Consider the following 18,040-nt stretch of genomic DNA (forward strand, 5'->3'; position numbering starts at 1 on the left):
TATAGAGTAGAGGGGGGCGGGAGGCGAAGGGAACACGTGGCATACCTGGAGCTGCCTCGTTGCCAGGGGGGCAGAGAGAAAAGAGGAGAGAGGACAAGTCAGTGGCAGGGTGAGTGGGTACCCTCCCATGCTGGTGGTGCTTCTTGTGGGACCCCGCCCTGAAGACGGGGTTCCAGTTCCTAGGCCTCTCCTGCTCCTCCACGGCCTCCCATCCCACAGAATCCCCACGTCTAGCCTAAACCCCCTTTGCGGGGTGAGAGTGTCTGTTGATCCATCTGAGGGAGGGTGGAAGGTTAAGCCATTTGAATTTGTTGCAAAGCGTGGGAGCAGGGAGAGGGGTGAGGCATGAGTCCCCGGGTGGTACTTCCAAAGGCAGTTCGAGGCCTCTTTTCTGACCCATTGGTGGGGCTGTTTCCCACCGTCGTCCGGTGCCGGGGGCGGCAGATGGGAGCCGAATCCTGGGGCTGGGAGCCCCTGGGGGCCGAGGGCTGGTGCTTGCGTTCAGCGGGGCTCACCTTCCAGATACTCGCCTCCTTGCCGTACACCACGGCCATGTTGCTGGCCTTGCCGCCTTTGATGAGCTGCTTCTCCGTCTCGTTGAGCTCCTCGGACACGAAGCCCATGAAGGAGTTGTCCGGGGTGTGAGCTGCGGCCAGACCACGAGGTCAGGAAGAGGGTTACCAGGCAGCCAAGGGCACACCCTGGGTCTACCCGGCCCAGCCCCATCAGAGGGCTCCCTGTTTGGCAAGGATGGGGAAGGGGGCTGGGAGGGAAGGGGTCCTGTTTGGGGCGGGGAGAGCATCAGTGCCCTGGCCCCCTTCCATGGCATCTCTCACCACCTACCCAGCCCTCTCTCCACGCAGCCCGTTGCTCACAAGGCGCTGCTGAGAAGTCTCTCCTGACCCCAATCCCACTGTGTCCTTTCCCTGCTTTATTTTTTGTCCCAGGACTCACTGACCAGATGTGATAGTATATATTGACTTGGTTGTGTATTATCATCAGAATCTAAGCCCCACGACAGCAAAAGCTGTCTGTGTCCCCGGCACACGGGAGCGCCCGGCCGGCTGGCTCACAAATGCACGGACATCTTCCCTTTCACACCTGCCAGCTCCTGCCCTGCCCTTCCCTCTGCCTGGAGCGCCCACCACCCTTTTCCAGGATGAGAAAATCCTATTCCCCTTCAGGGCCCCACTCACACATCGCCTCCTCTCCTCCCAGAAGCCTTCTCTGGGGTCCACGTGCCCTCCCTTGTGGCCCCATCCACTGTGGTTAGGTCTCCGGCAAAGCGCGGATCGCACCCTGCCTCACCTCCCAGAACCGAGCACAGCAGGGGCAAGGAATGCGTTTCAGCTAGGGCTCCAATTCCTCGGCCACGCTGCAGGAATGTCACTGATTAGCCCTGTCTGCCGTGGCAGGGTAGAGGTGTAGGCACAAGTGCCAGCCATTTGCAAGTCACATGATCCCTCCGTTCCACGTAGAGGACCTTGAATAGAGTGCTTATGGAACCCAATTAAACCTACTCTACCTTCCCAGGTGGGAGAGGCTGCGGGGAGTAGGTTGGTAACAGCCAAACACCCTTGATTTCCCAGAACAGCCCCGATGCCAAATACCCTATTTCTTCATTTCAGATGCACGTTTTTTCACATTTTAGCAGTTCTGAAATTGGGATGCATACTTTAATCAAATGTGTAGGTTTAATACAATATGTCTACCCACCCCTCTCCATACCCACAAAGTTTATAATCAGTATCTGGTGTACCATAGAAGAGGTGGTGGTTTTCTGCCGAAGTGCCCCAGAAAGCTCACGGGTTCTTGAGTCTGAAAATCCGACCACTATAAGGACGGGCTGCAGAACAAAATGATCTCTCCTCTAGGGCTTCAGAGGCATAAGGGGGGCCCTGGAGGCCTGGAATTGTTTCTGTGATGGTCAGAGCTCAGGCAGCTCTCCTGTCTCAGGAGGCTCTGCCAGGCCAGGGAGAGGCCCCAGGAGGGCAGACCAGACCGTCCCTGACCCAGTTTGCCTGCCCAGCCCCACCCTGGCCTCTGTCCCTACCCTCTGGCTCTAGCTGGGGCTGCACCCAGGTCTCTCTCCCGTTTGCCATTTCCTCCCTATTCTCAGAGATGAAGAAAATCTCATTCCACCAACTCCACCAGAAGGGACAGGTTTAGAACAATTAGCTAAACTAGTGGGCGTGGGACAACGAAGTATTGCAACCAACTGAAATATCAGGGACCATTAAGCAAAGAGCTCCTGGGGACAGGGCAAGGCAGGGAGAGGCAGCCAGAGCAAAGAGCAAAGGCAGTTAGCTCTTTGGGGAAATCAACCAGCTATCAATAGATGGGGAAAGAGGTCTGCTCATGAATTCCTTCCTGGACTTGGTATATCATTAAGACAGGCAAGTCTGTTTTTTGTTCTCTCTTTCTTTAATTGATTCAGTCAATTAACATTTTTCTGAGGACCTTGATAGGCTCCAGGGAAATAAAGATAAATCAGTCAGTGGCTCCTTTTTGAGTGATTCATACATAATCTATCAGTGGAAATAAATGTATAAGCAAATAACTCTATTTCAATATATGCTTTAACAGAATTAAGTTGAAGAGTTATAAAAACATTCTGCCTGGAATAGATAAGGTGATCAGTGAAAGTGACAGTAAAAAGAAGAGACATTTGACATGGGGTTTTGGAGGATGAGTAGGAGTTTGCCAGCTTTGGAACTCTAGATCCAGTGGGTTTTACCCCAGGGCAAGTCCTCATTTTCTCAGTGTAGATTATCACAGAGGGCCCTTAACCCATCTCCTGCTTCCCCGTCCTCTACCACTGTCCCTTTGGCCATCTGCAGTCTGCCAGAATAATGTATCTCAAAAAATTTGGGGGGTGGAATTCCCTGGAGGTCCAGTGGTTAGGACTCCGTGCTTTCACTGCCAAGGGCCTGGGTTCAATCTCTGGTCATGGAACTAAAATCCCGCAAACTGCCCGGCGTGACCAAAAAAAAAAAAAAAAAAAAAATTTCTCCATGATATTCCCTAGCTCAAGAACCTACAATGAACCTCGAATTACCATATCCAATGTAAATTCTGGAATCTTTGCTAAAAGACCCCACCCCTCTGCTCCCAGATCCTCAATGGTATTTTTTCTGCTCTGCCATGACATATGCTGTTTCCACAGCCTACAGCATCACCACCACTACCCACCCCCACTTCCTTTCCCTCCAGAAATCTCCTCAGGACCCATCCCACTTCAATCACTCTGCTGGGAGCACAATGCCACCAGATGACCTGTTAGGACAGTCACTCTTCTCTTGGAGAAGCCTCATACAACCTTGCAATGGGCTATGGGGAGGGAGTCTGGTCCCCACAGAGCCATGTGACCTCAGACAGGACATTCCACCTTTCTGGGCCTCAGTTTCCTCATCTGGGCTCCAAGGAAACTTTCCACCTTCCCAACCTTCTGGGATCCAATCAAGCCATTACTCCTGTATTATTCAGAAATCTTGTCTGCCTCTAATACAGCCTAGAACCTGCAGAGTAATACAAAAGGAGTCCCTCAGCACCCAAAAGGGAGGCATTCATTTGCCAGGCTCAGCAGAGATCAGCTACTTTACTTACGAGCAAGTTCCTCGGGACCCTGCTTGGAACCAAGCTCACTCTTTTTAGAGACAATCCTAACGAGGGCGCTTATCCGGCTTTCTGACCCACAGCCTTCAAAGAGCCGCCAATTAGACATCCAAGATGCTGCTGGATGCAGATAGCTTGACGACGATCAAAAGTGACAGCTGACAGTCTCCCAAGTAGGAGAAAAGGCGCCACACCAAACAGCGACAGGAGAAGGGGCCACTCAGCAGGGGACGTGGCTCCGCACACCTCTGCCGGCCCCGCAGGGCAGGCCCCACGCCAGAGAGACAGAGCATTGGCCCCGAGTTGTCAAGAAAAGGTTAAATTATTTTCAGCACGCTGCATGTAAGAGGGGAGGTCAGTGCGTATATATTTTAAAGTCTCATTAAAAATCACGAAAGCGGGCTTCCCTGGTGGCCCAGTGGTTAAGAATCCGCCTGCCAATGCAGGGCACACGGGTTCGAGCCCTGGTCTGGGAAGATCCCACATGCCGCAAAGCAACTAAGCCCGTGCGCCACAACTACTGAGCCTGCGCTCTAGAGCCCGCAAGCCACAACTACTGAAGCCCACGCGCCTAGAGCCCGTGCTCCACAACAAGAAAAGCCACCGCAATGAGAAGCCCGCACACGAGAGTAGTCCCCGCTCACCGCAACTCGAGAAAAGCCCGCGCGCAGCAACGAAGACCCAAAGCAGCCAAAAATAAATAAATAATTTTTTTAAAAAATCACGAAAGCTCAGCTCGAATGGCATCCCTTGCCCGAAGTCCGTCACCCACAGGGGCCCCAGCCACCCCACCCCCCAGCCTTACTTCCCATTATCCCCAACGCTGGAGCCTCCCGGAGCATTTGCATTTCCAGAACCTTCCGTTCTTTCCATATCCATCTTCACTACGTCTGTTCCCTCTGCTTAGAAAGCCTCCCTCTGCTGCCCCCTCGCCACTCACTTAAGTCTCCCTCCACGTTGGAATGTCTCTCTTTCTCAAAGGCCATGGAACCCTCTTTGTTCTGGAACCCTCTGCTGAGCCGCTCTCGAGAGCAAGACAGCAACGTGTGCTCCAGGAGGACAAAGGCTGCGTCCTCTGGGTGTTGGAAAGGTCACCATGCTTCCCCCCCGCCCGGCACCCAGGCTGCCCCCTCCCTACACAGCCCAGAGGCTTCCTCTGTGGCTCACACATTTGCAGAGAGGGGAACAAGGCTTTCCCGTCCAAGGGGACACGCCAAGGGGGTGTGTTCCCCCCCTCCCCGCACAGGCCCCAAAAGGAAGGAGAGGAAGGAATGGGGCCTGCCTCCTCCCGGGCCACCTCGGAGAGGCCCCCACCGCCTCCCAGAGCCGGACACTCACGGAACATGGTCATGAACTGCTTAGGGTTGAGGTTCCAGTAGCCCCAGTTTGTCCGGTAGCCGTGCAGGGTGGCGTACTCCTCGTGGTTGTATGCAGGTTCCGTCCCAAAGGTGTCGATGACCCGGATGCGGCACCTGTCCACCCCCCCGGGATCAGGAACCAGGGTCACCAACCTCCCTGTGTCTCCCTGGGCTAGGATTGTGCCAGCCGTGGGCTCTGTAACCCAAAGGTGGCTGGTCAGGATAGTGTGATGTGTGGTCAGGGCTTGGGCTCAGACACTAGCTGGCTGTGTGACCACAGGCAAGTGCCTTAACCTCTCTGGGTCAGCTTCCCCATTGGTGAAATGGGGATAACTGTCTCAGGGTCTCAATGATACACCTGAACCAGGGACCACTAACTCAGAAACTGTCAGTTTTTACAGCTGCCCCAGGGGAGCCTAGAAGGGGAGGCCCAGCCTGGAATGGGATCCCTCCCCACTGCCCCAGGGGTCACTTGTACGATTTCTACTTTCCTGGGCAGGGGGTCCACAGTCCCTCTGCCCAGGAGCCTGACACCCGCAGGATGTGCCGGGGTTATCTAGGCTGAGATGCAGAAGATCAGGGTCTCAGAGGGACCAGCCACTGCCACGGGCCCATCATGCCCATCGTGCCTCAAAGTCTCCTGCAAGTGTGGCCACTTCAGGTGGGCCTCCCAGCCGGAGGAGGTTCTGTCCCACCCTTTGGCCCATTGAGGCTGCTGTCAATGGGCCAAAGCCCAGAAACTCTCCCTCCATCTGGGCCACCCCGGAGTGGGCACCTGAAGAAAACCGCTGAGACTCAGATGCCCCTACAAGGAGTTCCCTCACCCAGAGTCCTTGCCGGTGACCCAGAATTGTCCAGACTGCTGAGGTCGGCACTCCTGCCCCGGAAGAGGCGGGAATGGCAGGAAGAGGCCCCCAGTGCACGGAGAACATGCATTAATAATAAAAACAATAATGCTGCCTGTCACGTTTTTTTCCCCTAATAAAATCATGTGGGATAGTCAATGAGACTAGAGCAAACGTAATAAACAGCAGGGCTCTCTGTGCTAAATTAAACCCCGTACCCGGCTGGCTGCAGAGAGACAGAGCTATGGCATCGGCCTTCCTCCTGCCCTGGAGGGGGTGGGGTGGAGGAGGGAGTCGGGGTGGGGGGCTGCTGGGTCCCCACCCACAGAGGTCACGCCCCGTTACCTGCCTTGTTCCCCTCCACCACTCCCTGCAATTCCTCTGCCCCCTCCATCTGGATCAGCTCTGACCCTGCCCCCCAGCCTGTCCAGCAGCGCAGGGGCCTGGATCGCCTGGCTGTGGTTTATTAATTGTCATCTGAGTCAGCCTTAGTCAGGAGGCAGAGCTGTCAGAGAAGGAAGGCAGTGGGGGAGGGGAGCCTTCTCTCCACCGCGGAACCTGGGAAAGTGCAATCCCCCACCTTGGGGACCAGCCGGCAGCCAGACCCCGGGGGCTGCCATGGGCCATCACCACAGTCCCGCTGCCCTCTCACCGGTACTTCTTGAAGGAGAGTCCCATGTGCTGCTTCATCTGCTGCAGGCCGTGGTAGTCGGTGTAGATGAGGTCGAAAGGCAGGGGCATGGTGAGCGGGCAGTTCCCCCGGCCTGGCGGCACCCCTAAGTTACTGAGAGAAGAACCCTTCAGAGTCTGAGCCCCGAGAGGGACCCACAGACAGCAAAAAGCCCTCTTCCCAAACAGGCTTGCCTTGGGGGAACCTGGAGCCCACCCTTGTTCCTATAGCCCAGAATAAGTGGCGGGGAGAACACTGTAAAGGAAAGTGAGGTCAGTGCATGAATCCTGGCGAACTCTTGGAGAGGAAGCAAACAGGGCAGCCATGTACGGTTGTATAGGTTTTTCACTGCACAAGAGACTCCAACGAGGGGCAAATGGGACTGAGATCCAGCCCCGGCTAGCTTGCCAAGACTGTTCCTGGCCTGGGCTACCTGCCAGAAGGAAAGAGCACCTTCTGTTAATTTGCACAAACTTGATCCCTGCAGGGCTGTGTCCACCCAGAGGGGGCACTTGCACCCAATGTTCACAAGGTGCCATCAACACCTGCCGAGGTCCCCAGCGCAGCTTCAGCATCTGTGAGCGGCTGAAGGGTCCCCAAACCTGTGCCCCGCGCTGCTGACTGGCTCCTGGCCCACGGAGATGCCTAGCCCTGCCCCACAGGCAGACCCTGCCTGCTGGGTCACTTACTCGCAGGCTTTCATACGGGAACAGGGCTGCCACTGGTGACCCAGGTGGAGACTTTGGAGCATCTCACTGGAGCCTGAAGGACACGGCCTCCCATCTGCCCAGTCCACCTCCCTGGAGACGGGCTCAAAGCCCCCTGCCTGGCCCCCACAGTGCCAGCGTGAACTTTGTCCTGGATGTCCCTGCCCACCATCCGGGAGCCTTTGCTAAGCCTGACTACACACCCCCTGCAGAGATGATGCGGCTTTCAGATGAATGACTCAGTCAGTCTGTACTGAGCGGCTGAGCCAGGCAGAGAGTAGTGTCGGCCCCCAGGGAAGCCCCCCAGCAGCTGCCCACCTCCCCCATTCCCGCCTCCCTCGGATTCGTGGTCCAGATGCTGGAAGGCATCCGTGAGACCTCCCAGTGAGCCCCTTCAGGGATCCACATGGCAAAAGGCCACAGTTATCATCAGTTCCCTGGGTCGCATCTCCAGCTCCTTGAGACAATTCAAGCCATGTGGGAAAGTAGCACCTGGACGCCTCTGCACTATCGAGCGCACATTCAGCAAGACACCCACAGAGGCTCGGTAAACACCGTCCACTGAGCAAACTGCCCTAACGCGGCCTTTTCAGCGATGTTGATGATAACCTGATGACAAGGCCATGATGGAAAGATGTCACGGGGAGCTTCGGGCGACGGGGATCAAGGCATCAGGGGTTGGTCTGTGGCCAGCAGAGAAGGGCATGCCCTCCCCCCGCCAGCGCACCCAGCCTCACGCAGCTCCCCCACGCTGGCTCCCCCAGTGGTAGAACCTTTGCTGCTAAGTGGGGAGAGAGGAGTGCAAAAATCTTATAACCATTTTCTCCCCGTTTCTTATCTATAAACTTAAAAATGGCCAAGCACCCCCCCACCCCTGTCTCCACCCGTCCAACCCTCCAATGAGCCCCTCTTTCCAACCAGACGGCCACACAGGATTCTCAAACCCAGGGCTTCTCAGGCAGGACGTGCTTATTCAGCTTTTCTGCTGAATTACTCAGAAAGCAAAGGGGAATAAGCCCAGGACCCCAGGGGTCTGGAGCCATCACAGGAAACAGTTCCCACAGCCTGGAGACTGCATGAACTATTTGGTGGTATTTTTAAGTGGTGAGCAGGCTTTACATTCTCCTCTGTAGGATCCCTGTTTTCTTTCCAGTGTGGCTGCCTCCCACAGCCCAAAGCCCTCCAGTCAGACGGAGCATCATTTCTGTCCTGGGCTACAGAAGCTCCGGGTTTAGGACAGACCCTGGTCCCCCTCCCCACTTCCTCCACTCAATTGAGAACCAAAAATAGAAAGACAAGGTGATGATTCCTCTTGCAGAAGTGAGGAAGCGGGTGGCTGCTCCTCCCTCATGGAATCTGGGTCTGGGAAAATTAAGACGATTCTGAAAATACAAACCGTAGGTGGGTCTAGTTGCTGCTACCTGCACCAGTCACATGCTTCATTTTCCCACACTGCCTTTCTGGCTGGTTACCAGGCAACATGTTGTCCCTCTGTGGCCATGGGTGGTGCCAACAGAGTCATGGGCGCTTCCTCTGGTTGCCTCAACCCTGACCCCACCCCTGGCCCCAGACCCAGACACCAGGGCCACTGAGAGGCCAGATAAGCAAGTCACAGCCCTCTCCTGGGAAAATGACCCCACACTGACTTCCTAGAGCCTGTGTCGTCTTCCTCACCTTCATGGCTACCATTTTGAACACAGGCACCATTCTACGTGCTTTCAACTCATCGATTCTTCAATTCCTTTCATCTGGGCAGCTACCCTATGAGATCAGACCCATTCCCATCCTGCTCCCCTCTTTACAGATTAGGAAACAGAGAGGTTTAGTCATTTACCCAGGATCATACAGCCAGGAAGGCGTGGAGCTGGGATTGGAGCCCAGGCAGTGGGCTCCAGCGCCCACACTCCCACCCACTGAGCTCTCCTTCCTCCCCAGGGCCACCGGGCATCAGACAGCACAATGGTGGGTCACTGGACCACAGTGACATCCTGAAATTGGAGCCCCGGGCTGCCAGCAGAGATTGGGCCCCAGTCCCAGTTTTGTTGCTAACTTTGGAGGGGCCACTAGCCTCTAGGGATTTCATTTTTCTCATCAGCAAAAGACAAATAGAAATGCCTACCTTGGGCTTCCCTGGTGGCGCAGTGGTTGAGAGTCCGCCTGCCGAGGCAGGGGACGCGGGTTTGTGCCCCGGACCGGGGGGATCCCGCGTGCCGCGGAGCGGCTGGGCCCATGAGCCATGGCCGCTGAGCCTGCGTGTCCGGAGCCTGTGCTCCGCAACAGGAGAGGCCACAGCAGTGAGAGGCCCATGTACCGCAAAAAAAAAAAAAAAAAAAAGCCTACCTCACGGGGCTCCTGGTAGGATCGAGTGGGGCAAGGAGAGTGAAGGTTCCGTTGATTATTATTACTTTAGTCATCAGGTTCACCTTCTGAATTTCCAAATCCGGCAACTCCTTACCCCATCCCCACACCCAACACACACACGCCTCACTTAAGGTCACGGTCATTTTTCAGCTGGAATCTTGAGATAATTTCCTCTCCATTCTGCCTCCCTCCTCTCTTGCCTGACTCTTTTCTAGAGAGATCTTTCCATGATGTCAACCTGGTCAGTCATCCCTGGCTCCATCCGATCCTTTCCAGAGACTTCTCACCTCCTGTTCCTGGACTCAAACCTTGCCTCCTCCTCCAGGAAGCCCTCCTTGGACCTCTGGTCAGAGTGAGACGCCCTTCTCCCTCGATCCCCCTGCCCCAGCATCCCACTCCCCTCCCCACCATCCCTCTGCACTGCCCTGAGTCACCTGCTCACAACCGGGGCCCCTCCAGGGCAGGGCCAGGTTATCTTTGAAAGCCCAGAGCTGGGACAGGATCTGACCCAATAAGTACTGTTGTGTTCATGAACGAATTCACAAGGTAATGAACCATGGGAACCCGCCATCCCCCCACCCCTGGAAGAACTGGTTTAAAGGTTGAAAATATGGTCAAGAAAAGCATGTTAGGAGAGAGGGGGTGGGTGAGTGAGAGGGGCCCAGGGCTGATGGGCGTCGCCGAGGGTTATTAGCTGAGTAGCCTCCTGGCCTGGACTGGACACAAGTGGCCCCACGGGTCCCAAAAGGACATCACAGCAGGAAGAAGAGGAGGAGAGACAAATTGGTCCAGAGACGGCAGGTCCTCTTCCCAGGAGGAGTTAACAAAGAGACCCACAGTCCCCCCAGCCCTAGAAAACAAAGATTTTCAATTCACGGTGACTTCACTGGAAATGTGTCTGAAGCTTCCTCACTACTCTTGTCACAAGGAATCTTAGCTCATCCCGAGGACAGCACAGGGGGTCAGCCGAGGGGAGAGGGGGCTGTGGTTTCATCACTTGTAATTTAAGTTCACTTTTATGGGCAATTTTACTCTAAGTGGTTGGTTGGAGCAGTGACATGAATTGAAAAATGCTGTCTCTTGACAACCTTCAGACAAAGGTGCCCAGGGAGGCTCAGCTGTACAATTCCACCTTCCGTGCTGACTCCTCAAAAGGCCCCTGTCCAGACATTTTCCTAATTCCAATGTCAAGTTCACTTCTCTTCCGACTCTTAGCCCAGGACTGTGTCGGGAGGGGCTCACAGAGCTTCCCCACCCCCATGGCCCTGGTGACAGGGGGTCAAGCAGCACAAAGGGGCTTCAGATGCACCCACTTAGCCTCCCCTGCCCGCCCACTACCACCCACAATGCTTGGGAAGTTTCCGTGGAATTGCCAAATTGGGTGGTTGGAATGAATTTCCAAATGTCCCCAGGCCACCTGAGTGGGAGTCTAAATACAGATGAAGGGGCTGGGGGAAGGAGTGATCTAGGGAAAAAGAGCCTTTCTGTAGGTCACCTGGTCGTCTGGTCCCAGTGCCCAACCCAGATTAATCCACCCTTGAAAGCCAACCTGTCAGGGGCAGTGGGGGGTGGGGACTTAGGGTTTAATGGGGACCGTTTCAGTCTGGGGAGGGGAAAAGGCTCGAGATGGATGGTGGGGATGGGTACAACCCTGTGAACGAACCTAACGTCACTGAACCGCACACGGTTAAGATGGTAAATTTTACGTTGTACGTACTTTACTACGATTTTTTTTTAAGAGCCAAAACCAAACTGTCCACACTCACGGTTCCGTGCCCAGACGCACAAGTGCACGCCCAGCACTCTGTCTCCCAAAGGCACCCGTGTCCCCATTTCTCCAGGGCCCCCCACGATGTAGGGGCTCAGCAAAGAGCCAAAGCAGGGTGACTGTTACTCTTTGCTAAAAGATCAGAAGGTGAATGGGCAAATGGGACAAGGCAGAGAAAAAAATATAATCTACGCCCAAAAGAAAACAAAAACGAACCTCAGCTAGGAATCAAAATGCTGAGTTCCACACGGTGAAGAGCAGCCCTGGGCGCAAAGCTGCAGCATGAGCTCGCTGGGTGACCTCGCGCAGACACGGAATCGCTCTGGTGTCCACCTCCGCTCCCATTCCATGACACATGGACAAACCTCCACGGCTCCTTCTAGGCTAAAAATTCTCCAGTTTTATTTCTCCCTGTGCCTTTGGTCTGTGGCTAGAAATAATCTCTCCAGGTAGTGCTCAAATTCTGGAACAAACTATTCTCTCTCCCTCTCTGTCTTCTCTGTGTGGGATGGACCTAATTAAAAAGAATCCTACAAAGCCTCAAAGATCTTTGCCTCCAGGCGCTAAGTGCCCATGGGGAACTTCAGCTTCCCTGGATCCTTCTCATTACTGGGAACACCCCACCTGGGCAGCCCAGGACCTTTGTCTCCTCTGGGGCCTGCTAGCCCTCTGACCCCGTCCGGTGCCCACCCCTTGAGCACTAAGGCATTGACCCCGTCTCTCTCTCATGGCCATTGTTAGAGCGGCTGCCGCCCCTTCCCCAGAGCGTGAGGACCACAGAGAAATAAACCCAGAAAGTTAACTGGCCTTCTAACGAGCTGCTTTAGCAGGTAGGTTAGGATCACTAACAAGGAAGGAATTAAATTTTCCTGCAGGGTTTTCTTCTCTTGCCCAGCCTGAGCTGACCTTCCTGAGCCAACGAAAGCAGCCTTGCGAAGCCCTCACGATGGGCTCACCCGCAGCTTCCGTCTCCTGAAAAGGCAGGTGTCCCAGGGCCCTCGGAGGGTCAGGGATCACAGCTAAAGAGAACGGTCAGGTCCCCAGTGGAGTCAGGGCTCAGAGGAAAAGGGACTTCAAAGGAAAAGCCACTCCTTGGCCAAAGCCCAAAGGAAACACAGGCAGGAGGATTCGGAAATGGAACTGGGCGGCCGGCACTGGGCGGCCCGCACTGGGCCTGTGGTCCAAAGCCGACACTTTCTTCCCCAGCGTTCCCTCCTCGTAAGCAAACCCAGGGCTAAAAATATGGCTGCTGCTCCCAGGAGAGCCGGGTGAAATGACAGACTCATTCTTCCAGCTCGCTGGGGGCCGCCGGGCAGGGAACACGTCCCTCTGGCTGTCCCCTGCCTCCTTCCCCCATTTATGTAACAATGCACGTGAACGCTGCGCGTGAATCAAGGCTTCTCTCGTCCAAGCCAGGATTTCAGTGAAGGTGGCTCTCAGGCCCGGGTGCAGGTGAGGGTCACTGAAGCCCGTGTCGGCTCTTGATGGCCAGGTCGGTCCCAGAGGTGCCACCTCTTCGCTCTGGGGTGGGGCCTGCCACTGGGATGTTGGTTTTCAGTTCTTCTGGGGATTCTCAGGTCCTAGGGGCCCTCGCTGTTCTATCCAGTTCCACAAACCTTTGTGAGGAACCAACCCATGGAGGAAACAAAGATGGGTGAGACTCTGCTCTCAGTCCCACTGGAACAAGCCCCGTGGGGGACTCGGGTTAAAGAAAAGACACAGCCCTGGAGTGCCGCCACGAACCGTAGGGTAATCTGGGTCCGTTCCAGAACAGTCTGGCTCCCAAGATAAATCCTCTCTTGCCCAGGGGCCCTTTTATGATTTCGGGGAAGTCAGAAGGAGTGCTAGGGGTTATTCGTACCATCCTATGCTTCTGCCAGCTTCATTAGGAATGAAAAGAGTCCCAGGCCGGCCCTGCCCCTGCTCTGAGCCCAGACAGTGGAGTTTTATCCCTCCTGTGGGGGGTACTTCAGTCTCCAGGAAGTTCATCCCACTGTCCGCCTTCCACCTCTCCAGCCGCCATGGGACAAGACCTCCCCTTGCTCAGGACCCCACCTCTGTTTACAAGAACACATGGCTCCTCAGATTTGAAGATGTACTGATGCCTCCCTCCCGCCGCCCCCCGGAAGGAATCCCACCTCCTTAGCAACTTCCTTCAAAAGCCTTCAGAAGCCACCCCTCCTCTTCATTTCTTCTCTGACTCCCCCCAAGTTCTCCCCACCCCACTTGGGTTGCGTGGACCTTTCCTGAGGGCCTGTGATTTCTTTTAAATCACTCTTCCTTTACAACCTCCCAGCCCCAGTGTGGACCAGGCCGGAGCTGGAAAAGGCGCCTCGGCCACTACATCCGTGAGGTCACACTTTCGGGCCAAGGTCAAGGCTTAGGGGCCTTGATTTGCAAGAGACAGACTCCCACTCTTTGTGGCTCAGAGCAGCGTGGAGGGGGAGGTGCAGGGAATCATCCCTCCTGGATCCCGGGGAAGGATGAAAGGCAGGGACCAGTGAGGCTCCTTGGAACCCAAGGAGGAAGAAGGCAAAAGAAGGGAGAGGCGGGAATTCCCTGGCGGTCCAGTGGTTAGGACTTCACGCTTCCATTGCAGGAGGCATGGGTTCGATCCCTGGTCTGGGAACTAAGATCCTGCAAGCCACGTGGCACAGCCAAAAAAGCAAATAAACAAACAAACCAGAAGGGAGAGGGGATGCAGTGTTTTAGTGTAAATTAGTCATTTGCCTCTCACGCCTCCTCTGGGAATAGGTGGGGGAGAAAGAACCACTGTGTCCAGGGTCTGCTAAGCGCCAAGCAGATGCTGGATGCAGCTCTTCCCCCCCGTTCGGATTGAACAACAAAATATTTTGAGCATCCAGAAAGTTATAGAAAATAATACAATGATATAATGAGTATCTGTGCTCCCACTTCCCAGCCTTGTCAAGTCATAAGATTTTGCCATATTTGGTTGAAATCTCTTTGTTAAGGGCTAACACAGCACAAATCCAGGGCGGCCTTCAGGGTGTTCTGGTCTCGTCCACTCTCCTCACACCTCCCGCCCCCTCCACCTCACTCCCAGCAGATGTTCATCCCTCCTACATCAAAGATAAAATAAAAAGCATCAGTGGGCACGATGCAACCCCTGCCTCCATCCCTGTAGCCCCATCTCGGTGCCCTCACCACATCCTGCCTCTTCTTCCTCCTGGGGGCCATCCTCTTGGGCCACCATGCATGATACTATCTTCCCTCCTGTGGCTTCAACTCCTCCTTCTCCTCCTCCTTCACACCAGCATTTAAACATGCTTACAACTCTCCCATCTTGAAAAATAAACATGCAAAACCCTGTTATGGGTTGAATTGTATTCTCCCCAAAAGATGTTGAAGTCCTAGCCCCAGTATCTGGGATGTGACTCATTTGGAAATGGTCTTTGCAGATGGTCAAGTTAAGGTGAGGTCATTAGTGCCCTCACAAGAAGGGGAAATTGGACACAGAGACAGACACGATAGAAGGAAGATGGTGTGAAGACACTGGGAGAAGACAGACATCTAGAAGCTGAGGAAAGCCTGAGGCTCCCAGCATCTAGAAGAGGCATGGAACAGTCTTCCACCAGCCTCAGGAGGAACCAACCCTGCCGACACCTTGATTTCGGACTTCTGGCCTCCAGAACTGGAAGACAATAATCCCCCAGTTTGTGGTACTTTGTTTCAGCAGCCCCAAGAAACTCACACACCATCTACGACTCCACTGTCCCCGCACTTCTCTTTCTCTCTCCTCCCGCTCACAGCTCAACTCCTTGGAGAAGAAGCTAACTCGCTGCTGGTTTCCTCAGCAGCCCCCTCATTCCACAACCCACAAATTTCTGGCTTCTGTCCCCACAACTCAACCAAAATGGCTCTTTCTAGGGTTGACAATGACGTCCAGGTGACCAAATGCCGGGGACATTTTTCAGTCTCCTTCTTAGTTTTTGTGAGCATGTGACATCATTGGCCACACCCTCCTTCTAGAAGCATCTTCTCCATGGGTGCCCACTCCTTCTCAGTCCCTCTGCCAGCACCTCTCTCCCCAAGAAGCCTTTCAGTGTTGCTGTTTCTTAAGGCTTTGCTCTCAGGCCTCTTCCCCTATCACTTGGCAATTTTATTCACGCGTGTGTTCAGTTACCAGCGGCCTCCGAGATGCTGTCTCCATTCTGAGCCCCCGCGGCCCATCACTCAGCTGCCTCCACGTGGGCACCTCTAATTCGACGTGTCTAAACCCAGATTCAAGGTCTTCCCCATGTGCCCCCCAAAATCAGTGCTCTTCTCTTCTCTCCCCTCCCCCCACTCCAGAGAATGGTAGCACCATCCCCCCAGTGGCTGCCTTAAGCTGGCTAGTTCAGGCCAGTTTGAGCCAGTCACAGACAGATCTGAATGGGTTCAAACCCTGAGGCCTGCCTGGACTGGCTCCTCAGAGGGTTTACTGGCTGCAGCTTGGTCAAGCTGGGCTGAGCACGAGGGACAGGATGTGGTCCCAGCCTCTGTCATTCTCCGGGGACCCTCCCCAGTATTTCCCTTGAACAAACACTGAACAAACAAAAATGCCAGGAGACCGATTTCCACAGGGGCCGGGGCTACACAGCCGAGCTTCCCATCCTCGTCCTCCTTATTTAAACATTCTCCTCTCAAACTTTCATTATTTTCCAGTTAAGTCAACTAATTTTCTACTAAACCCAATTTCACTCATGGAGGGAGGAAGAGCTTGGTAATTTTTCCTCATGCCAATGTACTATTAATGATGCTTGAAATTACGCAGATAAAATGGGTGAGCACAGCCAATTCTGGGCAGGCAGGAAGGGAAAGGCTTCACTTTAAAATGCCCACCGTGGATCCGGGCATCCACGAGGATGTCTCAGATGCAGCTGACAGGAGCTCTGGCTTCATCTCTCCTCCCGTCTCACGCGCAAGGCACGGGCGGGACTGTCTGACATGCCCAAGCTGCAGTCTGATCAGGGCCCATTGTCCCTGCACGCCACCGCTCTCACCCCGGAAACAACTAGCAGCAGTAAAGCCAGATGTGGGTTCTGTGCATTGCCCCAAACATCACTCCAGTGAGTCGGTTAATTAAAACACCAAAACACGAGGAGCAGAGAAAAGCGGCTCATCCGTCTGGCCTCGTCGTTGAGTCAGTGGCCAAGACATCTGCCATGAACACCTGTGAATAAACTGCACAAATGTACAGGCGGCATCTTGGTCCTGCGGTCTTCCCCACGAGGGGCATTTTGCCAGCCCAGGGAGACGCTCTATGGCAGGACCCAAGCTGCGACTCTCAGAATTCGGATTACCTTCACATCCCGTTGACCTGTTTTCACGTTACCCTGGTGCCACCTGCATGCAACAGCTCCACAAGGCTGGGAGGTGGGGTCCGCAGATGATCCCGCCTCCCGCAGAACCCATGGCAGTGCCATGCCTGTATTCATTGGTATCTCTGCCCACAAACCCTTTCTAGGTTCAAATGGTCACTGTCTTGTTATGGGTTGCACTGTGCACCCCTCGCCACACCCCCAAAACCCCAGAATGTGACCTTATTTGGAGGTAGAGCCTTTACAGAGGTGACCAAGTTGAAATAAGGTCATTAGTGTAGGTCCTGATCTGATATAACTGGTGTCCTTATAAGAAGGGGAAAATTGGACCCAGACACATACACAGAGAGAATGCCATGTGCAGATAAAGGCGAAGATGGAGGTGATGCTTCCACAGGCCAACCAACACCAAAGATCGCCAACAACCGGCAGAAGCTATGGGAGAGGCCTGGGACAGGTCCTCCTTCACCCCCTCAGAACCAAGCAACCCTGCCAACACCTTGATCTCGGACTTCCGGCCTCCAGAACTAGGAGACAATACACTTCTGTTGTTTAAACCCCCCCAGTCTGTGGTACTTTGTTATGGCAACTTTAGCAAACTAAATCACATCTGTATTTTAATCTCCACTCGAGGAAAGGCCTGCATGTACGCAGCGTCCGGGTGGTCCCAGCAAAGAATCAGTTTGAGGAGCTCATAGCCCCAGCCGACAGCTGTCACCAGGAAAGGGCGTGGCATGAAGTACACTCCAGGGCAGAGGTTCGCACGGATGTCCTGGGTGGGCTGCGAGAGGCCCCGCTACCTGGGCCACCTCCAAGGAGTACCTGCCTGGCCTGCCCCTCCACTTGACCCCGACCCTGCAACCAAGGGCAACATTGGTGCTTCTGAGTGTGCAAATGCAGGCTCGGGAGGAAGCCACACATCTTTAAGGCGCTGAGCCCTTACCCCAGGCCCTAATCCTACTTCTCGGGACCATGCACACATTCTGCAATGTCCTAACCCCACAGCTATCCTGCTACCCAGACTTGGGGCGGGGCGGGGGGGCATTGAAAAGCCACAGCCTCAACTTTCCTACTTCCCAACCGTCACTGCTCATTAGATCGTACATTGCCTGGGGGAGCTTTGAAGACTTGATACCCGGCGCCAGCCCAGATCACTTAAATCAGAGACGCCAAGAGTGGGTCCAAAGGTCGGTGTATTTCTAAGGCAGCTTGGCTACAGCCAGGGTTAAGAATCGCACCTGAAACGAATTCCAGCACAGCGGGCGCGGCTAATTTTATAGATACGAGCGTGCTGTCTCCTGCGGAAGGTGGTTTTCTTTTTTTCAATTTTTATTCGTTTAGTTGTTTTAAATTGTACCTGCTAACAGATTTAGAAAGAGTCTTCCTGAGACTGTT

The 18,040-nt window shown here is 54.5% G+C and overlaps 1 protein-coding gene across 1 annotated transcript in view; it reads right to left on the minus strand.

The window, feature by feature from the left end:
* The window catches only part of MGAT5B (alpha-1,6-mannosylglycoprotein 6-beta-N-acetylglucosaminyltransferase B), a 67,299-nt gene that overhangs the window by 15,784 nt on the left and 33,475 nt on the right, over nt 1-18,040 (minus strand). Inside the window, exons 9-11 of the mRNA XM_079905721.1 lie at nt 6,471-6,602; nt 4,954-5,087; nt 516-646 (exon numbers count right to left, since the gene is read on the minus strand). Coding sequence (XP_079761847.1) covers nt 516-646; nt 4,954-5,087; nt 6,471-6,602 — 397 coding nt within the window. The remainder of the gene's footprint in view (nt 1-515; nt 647-4,953; nt 5,088-6,470; nt 6,603-18,040) is intronic.

Source organism: Stenella coeruleoalba (assembly GCF_951394435.1).
Source record: "Stenella coeruleoalba genome assembly, chromosome: 19".
Taxonomy (NCBI): domain Eukaryota; kingdom Metazoa; phylum Chordata; class Mammalia; order Artiodactyla; family Delphinidae; genus Stenella; species Stenella coeruleoalba.